General features: G+C 46.0%; 1 protein-coding gene across 3 annotated transcripts in view; it reads left to right on the top strand.

Moving 5' to 3' along the window:
• Positions 1 to 3,302: 3,302 nt before the first annotated feature.
• Positions 3,303 to 22,283, top strand: part of CPNE3 (copine 3) — a 65,016-nt gene continuing 46,035 nt past the window's right edge. The window contains exons 1-3 of one of the 3 annotated variants that reach the window (XM_083187378.1): positions 3,303 to 3,425; positions 19,866 to 20,005; positions 20,522 to 20,701. In XM_083187378.1, the coding sequence (XP_083043504.1) occupies positions 19,874 to 20,005; positions 20,522 to 20,701 (312 nt within the window). In that variant the 5' untranslated portion in view covers positions 3,303 to 3,425; positions 19,866 to 19,873. Of the gene's footprint in view, positions 3,452 to 19,865; positions 20,006 to 20,521; positions 20,702 to 22,283 lie in introns of all 3 variants that reach the window. The other 2 variants (XM_083187379.1, XM_083187380.1) reach the window with 2 other exon arrangements.

Here is a 22,283-nt window from a genome sequence, read left to right on the forward strand (position 1 = left end):
CACGGTTTCAGTTCACAAGTGTGTTTAGAGCAGTCCTGCGGACGTTGGGCCTCAAGGGGGAGGAATACGCGGGTCACTCTTTCCGCATTGGGGCCGCAACTGAGGCTGCTAGAATGGGATTTGGGGATGAGTTGATTAAGCGTATTGGGCGGTGGGAATCGTCTCGCTTTCGGTCTTATGTTCGTTTAGGGGATTGTTGAGGTTGACCGTATTTTTTCTGTTTTAGGGCAGCCTCCGTGCCTGATTTGGATTTTAGGACATTCCTAAGGCTTTTGGGGCGCTTTACTGGCGGATGATAGACCGAACGGCCGCCAGCTGGGTTTGGATAGAGAGGAGGCAGTGGTTCGCTGGCTGGGGAAACGCGGTATGGTATGGAGTGGAGTGCTGCAGGAATTTCACCGTTTTGTTCGGCTCGATAGGGTTCCCGACATATTAGTTCTGCATGTAGGCGGGAATGACCTTGGGAGCAGACCATTTAGGGAGTTGATACGGGATATCAAGTTTGATCTCCTACGTTTATGGGCAATGTTTCCGGAATTGATCACGGTTTGGTCGGATATCGTGCCACGCCATTATTGGAGGGATGCGAGGTCGGCTGACAAGCTCAATAAGGCACGGATTAAAGTTAACAGGGCGATTGGGCGTTTTATGGCCAGGAACGGGGCTGTTGTGGTGAGGCACAGGGAACTTGAGTCTGGTGCCGGGGCATTTTGGAGAGGTGACGGTGTGCACCTGAATGCTGTGGGGATAGATGTTTGGTCTTTGGGACTACAAGAGGGAATAGAAACAGCGTTCCGGATGTGGGGGGGGCGCACGGGGTTAAGGGTTTAACCTCGTGCTTTGTGGCGGAGGGGGGTCCTCGAGGTTGGTGGCATTGAGGCTTAATTATGCGGCGGGGAGGGCCCCATGAGGGGGCTGGACTCCCCTGGGTGAGGTTAATTAATGAGCACTGGGTGTGTACAATTGGTGCCCTCGAGCCAATCGCTATCGGCTGGGGGTAAGAGCTCCTGGAAGTGCGGATATATATTTATTAGAGGTTTAGAGGTGTGGATATATATTTATTGAGGGCCTCGGGGACCACCTTCCGTGGGAATGTTTTTGGATTATTGTTTAAAATTGTATTGTTCAATAAATATGGCTGCTGTGGCCAATTTTATCCAACAAGAGAGTTATGTCATTTGTGGGGGGATAGTTGGGCACAGCGATTAGACAATACCCTGTCATGTAGGAGCCGGACTGGAGGCAAAGCCTGGGGGTAGGCTCCCCTGACAGGGTTTGTAGGGAGCTGACTAGCAGTTAGTCATAGGAGGAGTGCTTAAGGAGAGGGTCATAGGGGGAGGGGCTTAACGGGGTGTTGGAGGGGTTTATAAGCAGGGTTCAGACAGGAAATAGGGGTCACTGGGAGATTTTCTCAACAGCTCCCACCCACCCTTCCCTATTTTTTATAGTTTAGGTAGAATATTTGCTAGGATGTCTTTTTGTCACAGTGGCCTGTGCGGAGGGGGGTCCTCGAGGTTGGTGGCATTGAGGCTTAATTATGCGGCGGGGAGGGCCCCATGAGGGGGCTGGACTCCCCTGGGTGAGGTTAATTAATGAGCACTGGGTGTGTACAATTGGTGCCCTCGAGCCAATCGCTATCGGCTGGGGGTAAGAGCTCCTGGAAGTGCTTAGAGGTGTGGATATATATTTATTGAGGGCCTCGGGGACCGCCTTCCGTGGGAATGTTTTTGGATTATTGTTTAAAATTGTATTGTTCAATAAATATGGCTGCTGTGGCCAATTTTATCCAACAAGAGAGTTATGTCATTTGTGGGGGGATAGTTGGGCACAGCGATTAGACAATACCCTGTCATGTCAGATATACAGTATTTCGTTTTTCCAGTACCTTGTTCTGTGATGTTACCTGAAGGGGCAGTCCTAGTAGAAGGGGCAGGGGTTTAAATCCAACCCAGTGTGCATCTCAGTGCAGGAGTGCAATCCGTTTGTTCTGGAGAGTACCATGTAGTGAAGTACAAGTTAAAGGTAAGTCCATGGATATTTTTGATGATTCCGAAGTCAGCTGTGTAGAATTTAAGCTGTTTTGTAGAGATGTTCAGTAATGTCCACTAGTAATGTTGGGGCCCGGGACTGACCTTCAGCCCGGGTCCCCAGCGGCACCCCCCCCCCCTCGCGAGTGCCGGCACCCCGCCCCCCCCCAATTACTATTACTTACCTGCGGTGGCGGCGGTGCAGCATTTCTCCCTCCAGGACTCGGGGCTCGGAGCACTCACTGCACAGTGCAGCTTGCAGAGAGTCGAGCAACTCTGTATCCTAGGCTTGGCGCTCTGCAGGCTGCACTGTGTATTGTGCGCGCCTGGCTGCCGGGTGGGGAGATTTGTGCTGGTGCGGGTGGAGTGGTGCCGTGCCACTGTGGGCAGCTGCCCGGGCCCCTCCAGAGGCCGGGGCCCGGGACAGCTGTACCCCTGGCACCCCCCTGTCGGCGGTCCTGTCCAGGAGCATGTAAAGTCTGAGGCAGCCATCTTGGCAGCCCTGGTATAATACCCAAATTGTCTTGTACTGTAATTCGTTAATTTTTTTTTTTTGGGTCATTTATGTATTGTTAGGTGCTGCAGAACCCTTGTAGTGCCATGTAAATAAATAATAATAATAATCAGGCCCAATATCCTAAAATGCAAAGGTGTGTACAGCGACTGGCCACTGCTGCTTGCTGGTAAGGCAGCTTCTAATGAATTCACAATTAGATGTATACAGTATGCAGTCTGTAGCAGCCTCTCAGCAATGCTGCCTTAGAAGACCAATTATCTTCATTAGGGCTGCTTATTACCCTTAGGGCCTGATTCAGTACCGCTCACTTAGCTACTGTATAACAAAACTGACAACAAAGCAGGATGGAGCCATAGCAACCAATCAGTTCTGTCATTTTATAAACCATGATAAGTAAATGATAATAGGAAGAAGCTGATAGGTCACTATAGGCAACTTCTCTGCTCTATGAGGTAAATTTACAAAAGCTTCTAAAAATGAAATTATGTTGCCTATAGCAACCAATCAGAACCTGTCTATCATTTCTCTATTGCATACAATACTAGAAAATGATAGACAAAATCTGATTGGCTACAGTATGTGCATTTGCTGAATGATGACATGGATGTAATCCCTACATCATCTTGAAAACTATGCAGAGTCAGCACACATCACCTTCTGCTCTGAGGCCGCTGTCTCAGTACTGTTACTGTATGTGGATTATAGTCTGTAGGAAATCCTGTCAGCAGCAGTGTGTGTGGAATCTGGGAGGGGTGAAGGGGTGGGAGCTGGGAGGGACAGATTTAGCTCAGTCAGTCCACAAGCACAAGTATACACAACACACAGAGACTCTTAGGGAACAGGAACAAGCTTGCAGATCACTGGCAGAGAGGTGGGTCACGGTACGTCTGGGCTCTGGGGATACTGGGTGAGTCTGGTGGGCTGTTCTGGGTCCTATCCCATTACATGCATGTGTGATCCTATTGTACATTACATACCTCCTGCATTCCTGTGTCACTGGACAGCTGTGTGCTGGAGAATGGCCCAGGCGTGGCTACTTGGAAAAATGATTTAGCTGCCACTGAAGGAATTAACACTGCTTGGAGGATCATTTATATCAGGGATGGGTAACCGGTGGCCCCGGGGCCCTATGCCGCTCTCCAAGCCTTCGCTTGCATCCAAAACTTTTTCTTGTTTTGTTTTCAGATTTGCTGTAGCTTGTAATACTTGTTTAGAAGGCCTGCAGATGTGTTACTTCCTACTGCTATTAAGGGGTCTATGTACTAAGCTTTGGGGAGAGATATAGACCCCCCATCATCTGCACATTCCCTAAAATCCTATCGATATCAGGATGCTCATGGATGTGAGCACTGAACGATATCGTTTGTAAAATCGTTTGTCCAGGAGTTATAGGTAGTTCCAGTGAAATCATTAGCGATATCATATCATTTGCTTTGTTGGCTAATGTGTACCCACCAGATTTTTCTAAACTATATGCATGATGACTATATCATGTTTATGTATATCGCTTAGTGTGTAAGCACTGTATCGTTAACGATGTGCGCTCCCTCTGTCTTCCTTACATGCATTAAAACCTTATCTTGTAAGTGACCACATGCTCCTGGATGTGGCCAGTGAACGATACTGATATTATTCAGTATGTATGCACTATATCGTTTGTCCAGGAGTTCCATGTAGTCTAGGGAAAATCGTTAACGATATAGTTTATAAGGTACCCATACACGTAGCGATGAACTCCGTATATCTTGTACTAGATTGCATTGTCACTAGTACAAAAAGCATACAATGTTCTACAGCAGCGTGCTTCTTGTTCTAGATAGGAAGCGATCTAGTACAGAAAGTATGGGCCGCATGCTCGATGTGATGTGCATGGGCACCTATAGACATTATCATCTAATATGTACCCAGCTTTAGGTTCTGATTGGCTGCTACATTATGCTGTGTGGACCTTTTTGGAGGTCCAATGTGTCCCCATTACTGTATCAGGTTGATTATCACTGGTTTACATGAATGTGTAATACCCCTTTTACACTGCCGATCCGGGTCAGCGGCTGGTGTAAACAGTGCCAAAACAATGGTGCTGTGTAAATGGGTAACCCGGGTCGATGCAACCAGGGATCCGTTTACTCTTATCTCCCAGCGGTGACTCAGGCCCCACCTCCGGTGATCAGGGGCGTCGGTGTAAAAGAGGTCACAAACCGGGTCGAAGCAGGGTTTAAAATCCTGGGCTTGTAGGTGAAAAAGGGGTATAATAAGTGTGTGTCACAGCTTGTCAGAGGCGTAGATACGGTGGAGTCGGTGGAGCACAAGCTCCGGGCGGCGACATGTCACCTGGCGCCGGAGCTCTGCCGCCGGCTCCCCCGCCCTGCTCGCCCGCTGTGCCCCGCATCAGTGTCAGTGGGGTAAGGTAAATAAAAATCCGGCGAGCGCTCTCACTGCGCATGTGCCGGTTTGGGATGCGGGAGGCAGGGATGCGGCGCCATGACGTCATGGCGCCTCATCCCTGCCTCCAGCGTCCCAAACCGGCGCATGCGCAGTGAGAGCGCTCGCCGGATTTTTACTTTTCCCATTGAGACTGATGCCGGGCACAGCAGGGAGCAGGGGAGCCGGCGGCTTTGCGTGTTCTAGGCTAGCTGCTGCGTACAAAGATGTAGCAGTGTTCATAGAGCAGCCAATTATCGGGCTTCTGAGGTAAAGTTATTTCTGCCATTTTTTGTAATGTGTGCGCCGCTATCTGTGACAATACACGGTCTGCAAAATAAATCAGTGTTTTTTTTTCAGCTTTTCATTTTATTTTAAGTTCTTCTACTGTTATCACTTGGATATTTTTAAACCCCTACTTGTAACTTCTGTAATTAAAGTTACTCGCTGGACCGCTCGCCAATAGGCGCTTGCGGTCCAGCAGCCAATCAGAAGCAGCATTGGCTGCTGGACTGCGAGCGCCTATTGGTTAGCGGTCCAGCTGGAGACTTGAGCTCTGGCTCAGGCGGGCACAGAGGGTAGCTGGGCGAGCGAGCGGGCTTGGCAACGAGCAAGGTCAGTCCTTTTAGGAACGAGCAAGGACAGTCCCCCTTGGCAATGAGCATGAAGCCCCTGGCATAGAGCATGAAGTTCCTAGCAATGAGCTTGTAGGTAAGTGGCACTTATGTGACGAATGTGCAACGGGCATTACGGTGTGTGGTATAATGTTAGGCTGTGCCCCCTTTTTGCCGTGCAAGGGTCCCGCAAGGGTCCTTGCTCCGGGCACCGTGGAACCTAGCTACACCACTGCAGCTGGGTAATCGTTGACATAAGGATGAGCAAGTTTCAAGTTTCACACATTGTATGCACTCTATTGAACATGTCGGTGGACGTTTGAATGGCAGACATCTAATAATAGGTTTATTTGATGTGTATAAAACCAGTATGTGTACAATGTTATCAAATAGGTTTTGTGTTTAGATAACAAAACACAGTTTCATCTGCATCCAGCAATCAGTGTATTATCAGCATGCAGTAATATGGCAAGGACTCTATACAGTGTAGGGGTCAGGGGTTATCAGCCGCTGAATAAATGGCAATACAAACACAAAGATACTGTAAATGTAGCAGAAACGCTATAAGAGAAACTATAAAAATAAACTACCACACTGCAGGCAGCTGAGAGACGGGGCCCAACCCTCGCCACTAAAGCTGTGTACACATGGTGCATTATCGCAGGCAATATGGTCACTGAGTGACCATATTGCCAATGATTTGTTTGTGCTGCAGCTATAAATCGCCGGGTGAGCGCTCCCGTGTTCCACCCCTAATGGTCAGCTGTTTCCCTCTGCGGCTCCCCAGCAGGGTCTCCTGTTCATCAGAGAGCATCTCTGGTCGCTGATGAGTTCTGGATACTGAGCAATATATTGCACTGTGTGTACACAGCTTTACACTCAGTTACACATTATTTCCTAATGATTACTTCATACACTGTCATTCTATGAAGTGGAGAAATAGTGACTCTGTGCCATTTAATTCACCGTTATCTCAACATGATGCCATTGTATTGCACTAAAGAGATAGCATTATAAACACTATATTGGGTTGTAATATGATTAATTTACTCCACTGTGCAATCTGTGAACAGCCCATGGAAACAGAAACTGAGCTACACGTACATACCTCCCAACTTCTGTCCGTATGAAATAGGGACACTCGCGCGTCGAAGCCCGAAAAGGGGGAGGGGCGTATGCAAATGAGGGCACGGCTTATGCTAATTAGCCGCGACCTCATTTTCATACGAGAATAGACGCTGTGCGCATGCGCACAGCGTCTATTCTACTAGATTGGGGGTCTCCTAACTGCCACCCCCCCGCAGCGGGACAATGCCTGCCGCGGGTGGGACAGCGGGACAGGACCCGAAAATCGGGACTGTCCCTCTAAAATCGTGACAGTTGGGAGGTATGCACGTGAGATATAATCTGCATATGATGCTGTCATGCACTTCTCTCTTTTTTGGAAGGAGGGGGGGGGGGGGGGTGTGTAAGTGAATTGATATCAGGTCATAGGAGAATCTAGAAATAGGATTATGGGTGGTCCCAGATCCAACTAACCATGGTGCAGGGACCCTTGCGCGGTGAAAAATGGAAGTGGCCTCATAAAAGGGGGCGGGGCATTACACATTATACCATGAATGCCCATTATAGCAAATGCCGTAATGCCCGTTACACATATCGCACTCCATAATGCCCGTTAAACATTATTCTGCATGCCGTAATGCCCGTTACACTACATAATGTCCGTTACACATTATTCTGCAAGCTGTAATGCCTTCTACATATTATGTCATGCACCATAATGCCCATTACACATAAGGCCACACACTGAAATGCCCATTACACATAAGGCCACACACCATGATGCACATTACATATTATGTCACATAAGTGCCGCTAACCTAAATGCTCAATGCCGGGGTCTTAATGCTGGATGCCAGGGGATTACTTAAATGATGACAAGGGGGTTTAATACCCTTGGTCAAGATGTTTCATGCTCATTGCCAATGGGGATTTCATATTTCTTGTCACAGTGGAGTAAAATGCTCATTGCTAAGGGGCAGTAAAATGCTCATTGCCAAGGAGGAGTAAAATGCTTGTTGCCAAGGGGGAGTAAAATGCACGTTGCCAAGGGGGAGTAAAATGCACTATATCATTTGTCCAGGAGTTCCATGTAGTCCAGAGAAAATCGTTAACAATATTGTTCATAAGGTACCCATACACGTAGCGATGATCTCGGTATATTTTGTACTAGATTGCATTGTTACTAATACAAAAAGCATACAATGTTCTACAGCAGCGTGCTTCTTGTTATAGATCTGATGCGATCTAGTACAGAAAGTACTGGGCGCACAGACTTTCTGTGCTGTGCGATGTGATGTGCGTGGGATTGCGCATCACATCACACCCGAGAAAATGTACCTTGTATGGGCACCTATAACAATATCATCTAATGTGTACCCGGCTTTAGGGGCTGATTGGCGGCTACTTTATCTCTGTGTGTGGACCTTTTTGGAGGTCCAATGTTTCCCAACAGCAGGTTGATTATTACTGGTTTACATGAATGGTGTAAAATTCCCATCACATGTGTAGTAATGAGGACTTAACTTGTGGAGGTCTTGTATGATTTTCATTGTAGTGCAGAAGCAATACCCCTTTTACAGGTGTGGTATAGGGGTCTGACAGTCAGGATCCCGACAGTCATTATCCCGACGTCAGGATCCCGACTGGCCGGAGCCAGACAGCATGGTGAGCGCAACTAAGCCCCTTGCGCGCTCGCCACACTGCGAGCCACCTATTCTATTCTCCATCTACGGGGGTCGTGAACCCCCATGAGGGAAAATAGCAGGTGGCCGTCGGGAACCCGGCTGTCGGGACCCCGTCCGGCACCCCCTTTTACACTGCTGCAATAACCTGTGTTATTGCTGTGTCGACCGAGTCAGCGGTCGGTGTAAACGTCGCCCAAAAAACGTTGCTGTGTAAATGGGTAACCCGGGTCGATGCAACCAGGGACCCATTTACTGTATTGAAAAAGCCCAGACTCAGGACCCGCCTCCGTTGATGTCCCTGCTGGGTCTGGGGCGTCGGTGTAAAAGGGTCACAAGCCGGGTCGGAGCAGGGTTTAAAATCCTGGGTGCGACCCAGCTTGTAGGTGTAAAAGGGTAAAGTAAATGTGTCACAGCTGGATAATCGTTAACATAAGGATGGACAAGTTTCACCCATTGTATGCAGACATCTAACAATAGGTTTATTTGAGGTTCGCAAAACCAGTATGTGTACAATGTTATCAAATAGGTTTTGTGTTTAGATAAAAAAAACACTGTTCCATCTGCATCCAGCAATCAGTGTATTATCAGCATGCAGTAATATGGCAAGGACTCTATACAGTGTAGGGGTCAGGGGTTATCAGCCGCTGAATAAATGGCAATACAAACACAAAGATACTGTAAATGTAGCAGAAACACTACAGGAGAAACAAAAAATAAAAATAAACTACCACACTGCAGGCAGCTGGGAGACGGGGCCCAACCCTCGCCACTGACACTCAGGTGCTGGTGCACATTATTTCCTAATGACTCTGTGCCGTTTAATTCACCGTTCTCTCAACATGATGCAATTTTATTGCACAAAAGAGAGAGCTTTATAAACACAACTCTGTTGGGTTGTAATATGATTCATTTACTCCATGGTGCAATCTGTGAGCAGTCCATGGAGAGGGAAAGTGAGCTGCACATGAGATTTAATCTGCATATGATGTTGTCATGTACTTCTTTCTTATTTTGGAAGTAGGAGGGGGGGGGGGGGGGGGTGTGTAAGTGAATTGAATCACTGCTATTGATCCTCATAATATAAGCACCTGATGGGGCTTTTTGTCATTTACATACGGTTATGTTGTGAATGTATTTATTTAATTTAGTGGTATTTGTTTCCTAGCACGTCGCCACCGACTTTAATTGTATGCCATCGGGTCTGAAAAATCACCGACCAAATCACATGCGATGCGACCGATTTTTACATTGGACCCAATGTTAAATGCCCCCAAGACCCCATTTTTAATTGTATACCCACCCTAATGGTTAATTATATGTCAAATGCCCCCCCATTGTTAACGGCACCCCACGATGAACGCCAACACGAAGCGTGGTGAGCGCAGCGGGACGCGTCCTCCGACCTTTTCATACCTCCACTATCCACGTCGGCGTGGAGTTGATATTATATAGTGTGGCGAGCGGATGCGCATTACTTCACAGGTATTACGCGTCCCCTCGCAGGGTGCGCTGCGCTCGCCACGCTTCGGGCTTGGTGGCTCGCTGTGCTCACCACACTATATAGAATCAACTCCACGCCGACATGGATAGTGGGGGTATGAAAAGGTCGGATGACGCGTGACGCCGCCCCTCGCGGGCTCTCTGCGCTCGCCACGCTTCGGGTTGGCGTTCATCGTGGCGTAGCGTTAACAATGGGGGGGGGGGGGCTTTTCACATATAATTAACCATTAGGGTGGGTATACAATCAAAAATCAGGTCTGGGGGGCATTTAACATTGGATCCAATGTAAAATCGGGTGTCAGGTACAATTTAACATTGGGTCCAATGGCAAAATCGGGTCAGTCGCGTCGCATCGCATTGCATGCCATTATAATGGCATGCGATGCGACCAATTTTTAAATTGTAAGGGAAACGTCTTTGAAGGTTAAAAATCCGGTCGAGTACCAATTTAGTTTAGTAAAGCTGGGTACACATTTATACAATCCCTGTTTTCTTGCGAGCGTTCGATCGACCATACACGCGATCGACCGTCCACAAACAGCAGACGACACGCGCGTACACACCTATACAATTTACTTGGGTACTTATGTAATATCTGGGCGCCCAATCTTTTCATCGCATCGCTTGCAATATAGTGGCATACAATTCATGCGATGCGATTTTTCATTGTAAAGACCCGATTTTAAATTGTATAGTCACCCATGGGTGATTTCATACCCCCACTATCCAACTACACATGGAGTTGATTTTATATAGTGTGGTGAGCGCAGCGAGCCACCGCGCCCGAAGCGTGGCGAGCGGACGCAGGATACATGTAAAGTAATCCACGTCCCCTCGTGGGGCTCGCCACGCTTCGGGCTCGGTGGCTCGCTGCGCTTTTCACACTATATAACAACAACTTCATGCGTAGTTGGATAGTGGGGGTATGAAATTAAAAATCAATGAAAAATTGCATCGCATGCCAAGTAGTGGCATGCAATGAAAAAATCGGGCGCCCAGATAATACATAAGTACCTTTACTTGTGATATCCGAAATACTCCCATCCAAACAATCGCAAGAAAAAGATTGTACCATCGTACACACTCTCTTGATTTGGGCTATTGACACGTCATATATAAACAACATTATCATAATGGGCTGGGTTACCAAAACAAAGAGGCGTGAGTACAGAACCTAAACAAAAGCGATTTATTTTTTCCATCAGTGCTGGCTGTGCAGAGAACACGCACGTACGTTCATTCGTTCTGTTTGTTCTCTACCACTCCCATCATGAGCTTGAGGAAAAGAAAGGTTCGTGCTTGCATTCTTGCTGCTATGGCCACAACATTGCAGTCTATAAACACCCCTGCTGCACAGGTACTTGTAGTGCCACGTAAAAAATTAATTCCGGCAAACCGCTCTGAAGAACGGTGTAGCTGGCCGTCTACACGTACGGCAATTTTTTTTTACCGTGAATCACACCCTACTACATGTGCAATTTTTGGAAAACATGCGATTTCGCCCGTTTTTTATCAAAACTCGCACATGTCTAAAAAATCCCACCCTGTTACATTTCGCCCACTGTGTCCAGTTCTGGAGACCATATCTTCAGAAGGCTATAAATACATTGAGAGTGTACAAAGAAGGGCAACTAAAATGGCCTACATCACAAAACTTACCTGGAAAGACTAAAAGATCTTAACATGTATAGGGAGAGATTCTCTAAGCGAAAAATGCAGTAAAAACCCCGTTATCTGGGTTTTTACCGCATTTTGGGATGCTGTAAGCATCCCCCGCCGGGTTACCGCGGCGGGGGGCATCGCCAGAAAAATCTGGCGATGCCCCATAGAAGCCAATGGGCTTCTACCGCAACCCTCCGCCGCCCTGCGCCGACCCCGCATCGCCCCCTTCCCCCTCACCTGTGTCCGGGCAGCACAGAGCTGTGCTGCCCGGACCTGTGACCTTCTCCCTGCACTGATTCTCTTCCGGGTGCAGGGAGGAGGAGAGCCTGGCGCAGCAGCAGCGGGAGGGAGGGGGGAGCCGCCGGGACCTGCTGGGACCCGGCGACTCTCACCGCAAAGGACAGCTCTTAATGCAAGAGCTGTCCTTTGCCTTAATTATCGCATATGTTACAACATATGCGATAATTATAAATGCGATGGGGGGCGGAGATTCTTAGAGAATCTCCCCCATAGTTTGGAGCAGAGAAGGGAAAGGGGGGACATGATAGAAATCTTCAAATATATCAAGGGTTTTAACATAGTACAGGAGGGAAATTTTCATCAAAGAAAAAGAAGTAATAAAACTGGAGGGAGGTAGGTTCAAGGGAAATGTTAGAAAAAATCACTTCACAGAAAGGGTAGTGGATAAGTGGAATAGCCTCCCATCAGAGGTGGTAGAGGCTATGACAGTAGAACAATTTAAACATGCTTGGGATAGTCATATGAATATCCTTACAAAGAAATAAGGATCAAAAAGGGTTGAGATTACCTGAAGGATAAAAAGGGGCAGACTAGATGGGCCAAATGGTTCTTATCTGCCGTTAAATTGTATGTTTCTATGAAAGTCGATATACATTAGGCTGACCACTAGAGGTGGACGGGGTTGACACATGAAATAGGTCGACAGACCTAATGTTGACAGGTTGACAGTCAAAAGGTTGACATGAGTTTTTCAAAAACAGGTGGTATTTCATACCCTACCATCCACTAGGGTGTGGAGGGAGAATAGAATAGTGCAGAGGCATGGCAAACGCAGCGAGAGGATGCGGGACACTAATAGCGGGGTATGCAATGTGCCGCCGCTACTTCCGATGTGGGAAATAGCGGCGGCTCCCTATTCAATGCTGTCATTAACGACAACATTGATATTTTGCAATATATTGCCCACATCTCACTTACAATGTTGGCTTCCACCTGTTTGCGCCTTGGGTGCCGGACGGGGGCCCAACAGTCAGGATCCCGACAGTCATTTACCCGACGTCGTGATCCCGACTGTTAACATACCGACGCACGGGTTCCCGACGGCCACCTACCACACCCTGCGCCTTTCACTCTGCTAGGATAAGATAATTATGGCATAGGAGTGTCAGTGCTGTGTAACGCCTCAGGGCGGCCTGGCCAGCAACCAGTCAGTCACTTGTCAGACTGAAACGCTACAGAATACACACATGCTTGTTAGACTGGTTTTGTGTGTCTTTCACGGTAAGTATTAGCACAATTAGTGGGCATTAAAACATTTTAGATAATGCATTGTTTCATTGCTAGAATGTATGTGGAAACAGTAGCTTGTAGGGTTACCTGGTCAATGGAGGCTGTGTGAAATGTAGCAGTAAATTTGACTTTAAGCTGATTTATTTTTTTTACAAAATATGTTTAAGATTTTCGGTCTGATTCCAATTTTGTCACTAACGTGTGAAAATGTGCTGATGCCACAGCCACCTGTAAAAGTGTTGAGACGCCCCCCAGTGGCCTCACACACACTAGCAACTCAGGTGGGAATGAGTCCTACTACAATCACAGATGTACACTTTCTCATGCTTGCTTTTTGTCGCCACTTCCTCATACTGTACCTCCCACGACAATGCCCGAGTTGGTCAGTAAGTTGCTAATAAATCCTTCCTGCAAGTGGAGTCACTTTAGATCTCAAATGATCTTAACCAAAACTAATAAAAACACAGACAACGGTGCTTTCTTTTTTTTTTCAAACTCATTATTGACAAATTCTGATTTTTAAATTTAAATATTGAAATGTTGGCCGCTCTAACGAGCAGACAGGACAAACACTCCCGCACAGAACCAATTGTTTTAAAGGAACAACACTCAAGCCCCTTGTGGTTTAATGCTACTCATGGTTATTGTGAGGCCTACAGTATATTAGCCTTCTCCAGCTTAAATACTGCAACTTTTTTTTTTATAAAACGGTCTCTGGTAGCTTAGCCCTCTTTGGCGTGCCACAGACTAATCAACTGAGCAACGATATCTGGTATGATTTGAGGATAGGTGTCTGTGATACAGGTTGAGTATCCCTTATCCAAATATCCGTTATCCAAATTATTCCGAAAACCATACATTCCAGAAACTGAAAAAAAAAACCTACTTGGGACATCTGTAACAGCACTACTGGGGACATGATATGTAACAGCACTACTGGGGACATGATATGTAACAGCACTACTGGGGACATGATATGTAACAGCACTACTGGGGACATGATATGTAACAGCACTACTGGGGACATGATATGTAACAGCACTACTGGGGACATGATATGTAACAGCACTACTGGGGACATGATATGTAACAGCACTACTGGGGACATGATATGTAACAGCACTACTGGGGACATGATATGTAACAGCACTACTGGGGACATGATATGTAACAGCACTACTGGGGACATCTGTAACAGCACTACTGGGGACATGATATGTAACAGCACTACTGGGGACATGATATGTAACAGCACTACTGGGGACATCTGTAACAGCACTACTGGGGACATCTGTAACAGCACTACTGAGGACATGATATGTAACTGGCACTACTTTGGGACATCTGTAACAGCACTACTGGGGACATGATATGTAACAGCACTACTGGGGACATCTGTAACAGCACTACTGGGGACATCTGTAACAGCACTACTGAGGACATGATATGTAACTGGCACTACTTCAGGAGATCTGTAACAGCACTGCTGAGGACATGATATGTAACTGGCCCTACTGAGGACATCTGTAACAGCACTACAGAGGACATGATATGTAACAGCACTAATGGGGACATCTGTAACAGCACTACTGAGGACATGATATGTAACAGCACTACTGGGGACATGATATGTAACAGCACTACTGGGGACATGATATGTAACAGCACTACTGGGGACATGATATGTAACAGCACTACTGGGGACATGATATGTAACAGCACTACTGGGGACATCTGTAACAGCACTACTGGGGACATGATATGTAACAGCACTACTGGGGACATGATATGTAACAGCACTACTGGGGACATCTGTAACAGCACTACTGGGGACATCTGTAACAGCACTACTGAGGACATGATATGTAACTGGCACTACTTTGGGACATCTGTAACAGCACTACTGGGGACATGATATGTAACAGCACTACTGGGGACATCTGTAACAGCACTACTGGGGACATCCTTAACAGCACTACTGAGGACATGATATGTAACTGGCACTACTTCAGGAGATCTGTAACAGCACTGCTGAGGACATGATATGTAACTGGCACTACTGAGGACATCTGTAACAGCACTACAGAGGACATGATATGTAACAGCACTAATGGGGACATCTGTAACAGCACTACTGAGGACATGATATGTAACTGGCACTACTGGGGACATGATATGTAACAGCACTACTGGGGACATCTGTAACAGCACTACTGAGGACATGATATGTAACTGGCACTACTTCAGGAGATCTGTAACAGCACTGCTGAGGACATGATATGTAACTGGCAAAAAAAGGGGAAAGGGGTATGGGAAGTACTTCTGCACAAGTGATTATTTTGGATTGATGGGTACTATCCCCAGTATTCAGTTGCCGTGCTGAGACTGCAATCTATACATGAATGGGGGTGCTGCCAAAGACAATGAAAGTGTACAAGAGAGCAGAGAAAGAAAAGGATTGTCTTTGTTGCTGGCGCACTGAAGAAAAGAATATAATAAAATTTAACTTTTAATTCTGTCAATAAAAAGGACCGTTATGGTGAAATATAAGCTACATACATGACTTACAAAAACATTGAACAATTACTAAAATGATGCACGCGCTGTGTGTGTGTCACTGTTATTGTGCAAATTGTACCGTGCAATTTCCACTGTCCTATAGTTTCAATGTGCAATATCGCCCACAATTAATAGCATGGTTACCTGGAGTGCTATATCGCAAGTCGTGTGGGTAGTCTGACAAGTTGTTATGTCAGATTCCTCTATTGTGTCACGACTCGGAGTGCTATATCGCAAGTCGTGTGGGTAGTCTGACAAGTTGTTATGTCAGATTCCTCTATTGTGTCACGACTCGGAGTGCTATATCGCAAGTCGTGTGGGTAGTCTGACAAGTTGTTATGTCAGATTCCTCTATTGTGTCACGACTCTATGAAGAGTCGTGACACAATAGAGGAATCTGACATAACAACTTGTCAGACTACCCACACGACTTGCGATATAGCACTCCAGGTAACCATGCTATGAATTGTGGGCGATATTGCACACTGAAACTATAGGACAGTGGAAATTACACGGTACAATTTGCACAATAACAGTGACACACACACAGCGCGTGCATCATTTTAGTAATTGTTCAATGTTTTTGTAAGTCATGTATGTAGCTTATATTTCACCATAACGGTCCTTTTTATTGACAGAATTAAAAGTTAAATTTTATTATATTCTTTTCTTCAGTGCGCCAGCAACAAAGACAATCCTTTTCTTTCTCTGCTCTTATGTAACTGGCACTACTGGGGACATCTGTAACAGCAAAAAGAAAATGATTGCTTGGCATTCACATTCAGTACCTGAGATTGTGCACAAACTTTGTTTCATGTTTTGAATACTTGTTTTATGCACAAATAAAATATATTTGTGTGTATTTCATGTGTTTGATGTGTTTGTACAACATAAATGAAAGATACCTCAAGATACATCATTGGAATATATAAAACATTCTCAAATACGGAATAATCCGTTATCCAATATTCTTATGGTCCCGAGCATTTTGGATAAGGGATACTCATCCTGTATTAGCTGTGGTCCAAGCAGGTGTGTGTTTACTTTACCCGGTCTGACCTCAGCTAGCTCTGCTGACTGCCTGCTGGTAACTGGTGTCTGGCATCATTCCCATAGTGTTACATAATATAATAATGGAAAGCAATGTTTTCTTTGTCTGTTTTAGTTAGCCTGCAGTATGACTAATGTTCACTTAGCTGTATTATTTTTATTTTGTAATAACATTTGGTGTATATTGTACACAGGCTATTGTTGGTGTTATTACACTTCTGCATAACATAAACTTAATCCTGTGAACAGATGAAAGTACTTGTTACTTTGCTCCATGCATTGACTTTGGGGCCGATTTGCACAGGTCCAAATTCGGCAACGTCTCCGATGTTTTGGGTCTGCGCATGCGCATTAGTGCCAGTCACATGACATCAGCACCCGCCCCCGAATTCGTCGGAAAGCTTCCATCAGAAAGTAAGTTCAGGCTTACTTTTCATAATGAACAAAGGAAAATCATTTTCATGAGAGGGAATTTTTTTATTTTCTTTAATGTTCAAATATTTTATTGAAGATTGAAAAACATAACAAATTCAAGTACATCAATTACATTTAGTGAATAAGCAGGTACTTAATAGGGGATAGTGCAACACAGGGGTGTCCAAACTTTTTACGACGAGGGCCAGATTTGGTGAGGTGAAAATGTGTGGAGGCCGACCATTCAGCCTGACATTCTTTGAATCATTAATCACATCAGAATGGTCCCCCACTCTGCCCCCATTCACTGTATGTCCCCCAGCCTGCCCCTTTACTGTATATTCCCCTGCCTGTCCCCATTCGCTGTATGTCCTCCACTCTGCCCCTTCACATTATATTCCCCTGCCTGACCATCCTTCTCTGTATGTCCCCCAGCATGCCCCTCCTTCACTGTATGCCCCCCATTCACTGTATGTTCCCCACTTTGCACCCATTCACTCTGTCCCTTAGCTTGCCTCCCCCTTCTCTGAATGTCCAGGGGTTGGACGCACACTCACCCGAAAGCCGCCAAACACATCTCACTGTGGCGGCCGGCACCTCCTCACTGCTGTAGACTGCAAGGTAAAGGCACGCTTGCCATGACCCCACATTTAGTGTCCTGTAGGTACTTGTTTCCTATCTGGGCGCCCGCTAAGTTAATTGCGCACCATGCTATTCTCCGTATAAAAATCGGATCGCATCGCATCGGATACCACAAATACACATACACGATATTAAACGATGCGATGCGATGCGATCCGATTCGATTTCCCATAGGAAACAATGTTAAATGGATAAATTTACCCAAATCAGCATAGGGAAGAATGGTAAATGGGCCAGAAACCCCAAAAAAACCCACAGAGCAGTGGAATGTCCCCCCAAAAGTAGTTGACGCCACCCCGCCATAAACGTGAACCCGAAGCGTGGCGAGCGCAGCGAGCCCGCGAGGGGCGGCGGTACGCGTCCTCCGACCTTTTCATGCCCTACTATCCACTAGGGCGTGGAGTGAGAATAGAATAGTGTGGCGAGCGCAGCAAGCCACCGAGCCCGAAGCGTGGCGAGCGGACGCGGATACCTTCACAGGTAAACACGTCCCTTCGCGGGCTTCCCAGGTGTCCGCGTCGCCATGGACACCTGGGAAGCCCGCGAAGGAAAGCGTTTACCTGTGAAGGTATCCGCGTCCCCTCGCGGGGCTCGCTGCGCTCGCCACGCTTCGGGCTCGGTGGCTCGCTGCGCTCGCCACACTATTCTATTCTCACTCCACGCCCTAGTGGATAGTAGGGCATGAAAAGGTCGGAGGACGCGTACCGCCGCCCCTCGCGGGCTCGCTGCGCTCGCCACGCTTCGGGTTCACGTTGATGGCGGGGTGGCGTCAACTACTTTTGGGGGGACATTTCAATGTTCAGGGGTGTTTTTGGCCCATTTACTATTGTTCCTATGATAATTTGGCTAAATTGAGCCATTTCACATTGTTTCCTATGGGAAATCGAATCGGATCGCATCGCATCGTATACCATCGTACATCATTGAGTACCGAATCCGATGCAATCCGATTTCATTACGGTGCCGTACGTAGAAAACCTGGGCGCCCAGATAGGAAACAAGTACCGTCCTGTGCTGTGCATCCTGCATCTGATGCTCCACCCACTTCTGGCTGGAGGCTGCTGGCCACTTGAAATGATGGCACTGGCCGCAATTGGCCCCACGGGCCGGACTTTGGACATGCCTGGTGTAACAGATCCGCTGTCGATTAAGGTCCCTGAGATGGAAGTACTGAAATCAACAGAAAGAGGGAGGGAGGAGCAGGAGGGGAGGGATGGAAAGAGAGAGGGTATGGTGGGGAGGTGGAAGGGAAGTTGGGGATGGGGGAGCGTGAAAAGAAGAGATGTATGGTGCTGGTGGGGATGGAAGGAGAGGAAGAAGAGAGGGAAGGGTAGAGTATGTAAAAAAGATGTTAGGGGGATAGGGAGGCCAAGACCACTGTTCCCATAACAACCGGAACCAGAACACTATAATGGTGGTACCTCTTCTACTGTAAGGTTCCTTGAATTAATCAGCCTCCTCTAATAAATTGATTGTTGGAGAAACATAAGTACAGTAATGAAGCAAATATTCTTATGGAACACGTGTGTGGCTGGATTGAACATAGTTCTTGTACCAGGGCCGGATTAATCAGCTTTTGGGCCTGGAGTTGAAAATGTTCAAGGGTCTATTATGAGAAGTGGAGGAGGTGAGACCAGTGCCATGTAGAACCCATAAACAGTATACACCACAGTGTTTCCCTAAATATATAAAAGTACAAAAATGTATAAGATAGAAATGCCATTTTAAAACTTTTGATTTATGGTCAATCATGTCGCTGGCTGGTGTCTGTCTGGTAATCATCCTGCTGTCATAATAATGGGTCTGTTTTTATGTGGAGGCCTGGAGCCCAGTCTGCCCCATCTGGCTCTGTCCGGTACCGGGGTATAGTAGTAATACAATTACTGTGCTGCACTTTTCAAAGCCTCCATATTTACAGTGGTTACAGCAATTGTTTTTAAAGTGGCAATAATATGAATAATAATATGGTTTTGTAATTAATATGGTTGCCCCTTTAAGCTCATCATCTGCAGATGTCAAGAATGCGGGGACATTGACTCGCACACATGGTAAATTTACCTTCTGGTGTCATTTCAAAGAGACTGGACCAAAATGTTGTCACAAGTGTGTGTGTGTGCCGAGTGCTGTTGTATTCACTTGTTTAATCTGCTCTGTTAAACAACTTTTTCTGTTTACTTAGAATTACAAATGGCTGCACAGTGTGTGACCAAAGTGGAACTGAGTATTTCCTGTGACAATCTGCTAGATAAAGATGTTGGCTCCAAATCGGATCCTTTGTGCGTTCTGCTCTTGAACACCAGCGGCCAGCATTGGTCCGAGGTATGTCAAACATATTTATTTCCCAAACACCTGGAAAAGTTTCAGGACATTTTTTCAGAACATAGGGCATGGTCCTAAAGGGAAACTAGGCCAAACCCCCAGAAAATGACTTTAGATGCCTTTCCCATTGGTACTAAGCAGCATCAGAATGCAATAAAAACCGGGGCATGGATACGGGGGATCAATTCCTGGCTCTGTCATCCATCTAGTTGGCTGGATCCAAGCAATGCTAGTTTTGGGGGGTTGGACGCAACTGTTATCAATCTCTACTTTGCGTGAGCCTCTACTGAAAATGGGGGAGTCCCCATAGACTCTGTTCCTCAGATTTGGAGAGTGCTATGACATCTAGGGCAATTCATAACCATTAATTTAGAAGGAGATGATCATTTTATTAAATCTCTCATGTTATACAGTAATGTACTGTACAGTATAATGACAACCTAATGGTGTATAATATCATTACTTATGTTGGTGCATGATGAGAGTGATGTGAAAATCCACCATTGTTTCCGGCAGGTTGATCGCACAGAAAGAATACAAAATTGCTTAAATCCGAAGTTCTGCAAGAAGTTCCTGATTGACTACTATTTTGAAGTGGTTCAGAAGCTAAAGTTTGGGGTCTATGATATAGACAATAAAAGCTACGATCTGGGTGATGATGATTTCTTGGGAGAGTTTGAATGCACGTTGGGACAGGTGAGTAATGTTCTCCCAAAATCTTCATGTTAAGTGGATGTTACGTCGCTATATTGTGTAATATCTATTGTGTTTGCGCATTTGGAATCCTTGTGTTTTTACTATAATTTCCTCTGACTTCCATTTTTACAGTATCCACAGATGTCCCCTTTACCATTGCATTTTAGAAATCATTATTAAACGTACTGTATATTATTATATTTAAGTTGATGAGTTTGTTACGCGTCCCCCGAGTGTGAATAGATTTGTGACTTTCCCTAATAGAGAGAAAAGAAGATTTTGCTGTTCAGTTGTTTTCTATCTACTAAAGAAAAAGTAAAAAGTGGAGATGTTGAGGGAAATTTACTAAGATGGGAGTTCTATTTTACATGGGATGTTGGTATGGGCAACCAATCAGATACTCTCTATTATTTTCTAGAAGGTGCTTAATAAATAAGTAGATGCTGATTGGTTGCCCATAGCCACATCCCATGTGAAATAGAACTCCCATCTTAGTAAATTTCCCCCATTGTCCCTAACAACCAAATTCAAATTCAGCCATCACTTTCACAATTGTACTTAATTGTCTTCTGCTGTCCAGTGCAGAAATGAGGGATAGATGTATGAAGCAGTGATAAGGGAGGAGAAGTGATAAAGTGCCTGGTACTTTATCACCAGCCAATCAGCTCCTGACTGTCCCTTTTTAAACCCAGTCTGTAACTTAAAGGTGCCCACACACTAGAAAGATCTGCGATCATAAGATGTGCGCATAAATTAGCCTTGAAATCTTTTTTCCGTCCTGGACAAAAGATTTCAGGCAAGCGCACGTCTTTACCAAAGATTTTTCTTAAGATCCCGTGTGCTTTCCTATGGATCTTTTGTTAAATCTTCTGATCTTTTGTGCAGCACGTAAGATCAAAAGATTCAGCTAAAGATCCACGGGAGCGCGCATCGGACCAAAATTGGCCGATTTTCGACCGATTATCGGTAAACATCGGACGATATATCGGCCGATTTATCGGAAATCGGCCAATCGGCCCAAAAATTGTTCTAGTGTGTGGGCACCTTAACAGTTAGGAGCTGATTGGCCGGTGATGATGTACCAGGCACTTTATCACTTCTCCTCCCTTATCACTGCTTCATACATCTACCCCTAAGACTCTGCCCGCAGGCAGCCCCAGACAGATGTGGCTTACTGCTCATGTGCAGATTATTTTTATTCGGCCACTTGTCACACACACAATACATGGTGCTTTCCTCTGTGTGTACTCAGGGATGTAGTAAATGTGTGTGCTCAGCAGCTTCGGCAGTCAGGCACCATGGGGGTTATTCTAGTTCACTCTTTCTGACAAAATCCTTCTTAGATGGACGGGGGCAGATGTAACATGTGCAGAGAGAATTAGATTTGGGTGGGGTTTTTCTTCAAAGTGAGATCTATATTGCAGTGTAAAAATAAAGCAGTCAGTATTTACCCTGCATAGAAACAAAATAACTCACCCAAATCTAATTCTCTCTGCACATGTTACATCTGCCCCCCTGCAGTGCACATGGTTTTGTCCATCTAAGAAGGATTTTGTCAGAAAGACTGAACTAGAATAAGGCC

The sequence above is a fragment of the Crinia signifera genome, chromosome 5, assembly GCF_055691185.1.
Source record: "Crinia signifera chromosome 5, ASM5569118v1, whole genome shotgun sequence".
Taxonomy (NCBI): Eukaryota; Metazoa; Chordata; class Amphibia; order Anura; family Myobatrachidae; genus Crinia; species Crinia signifera.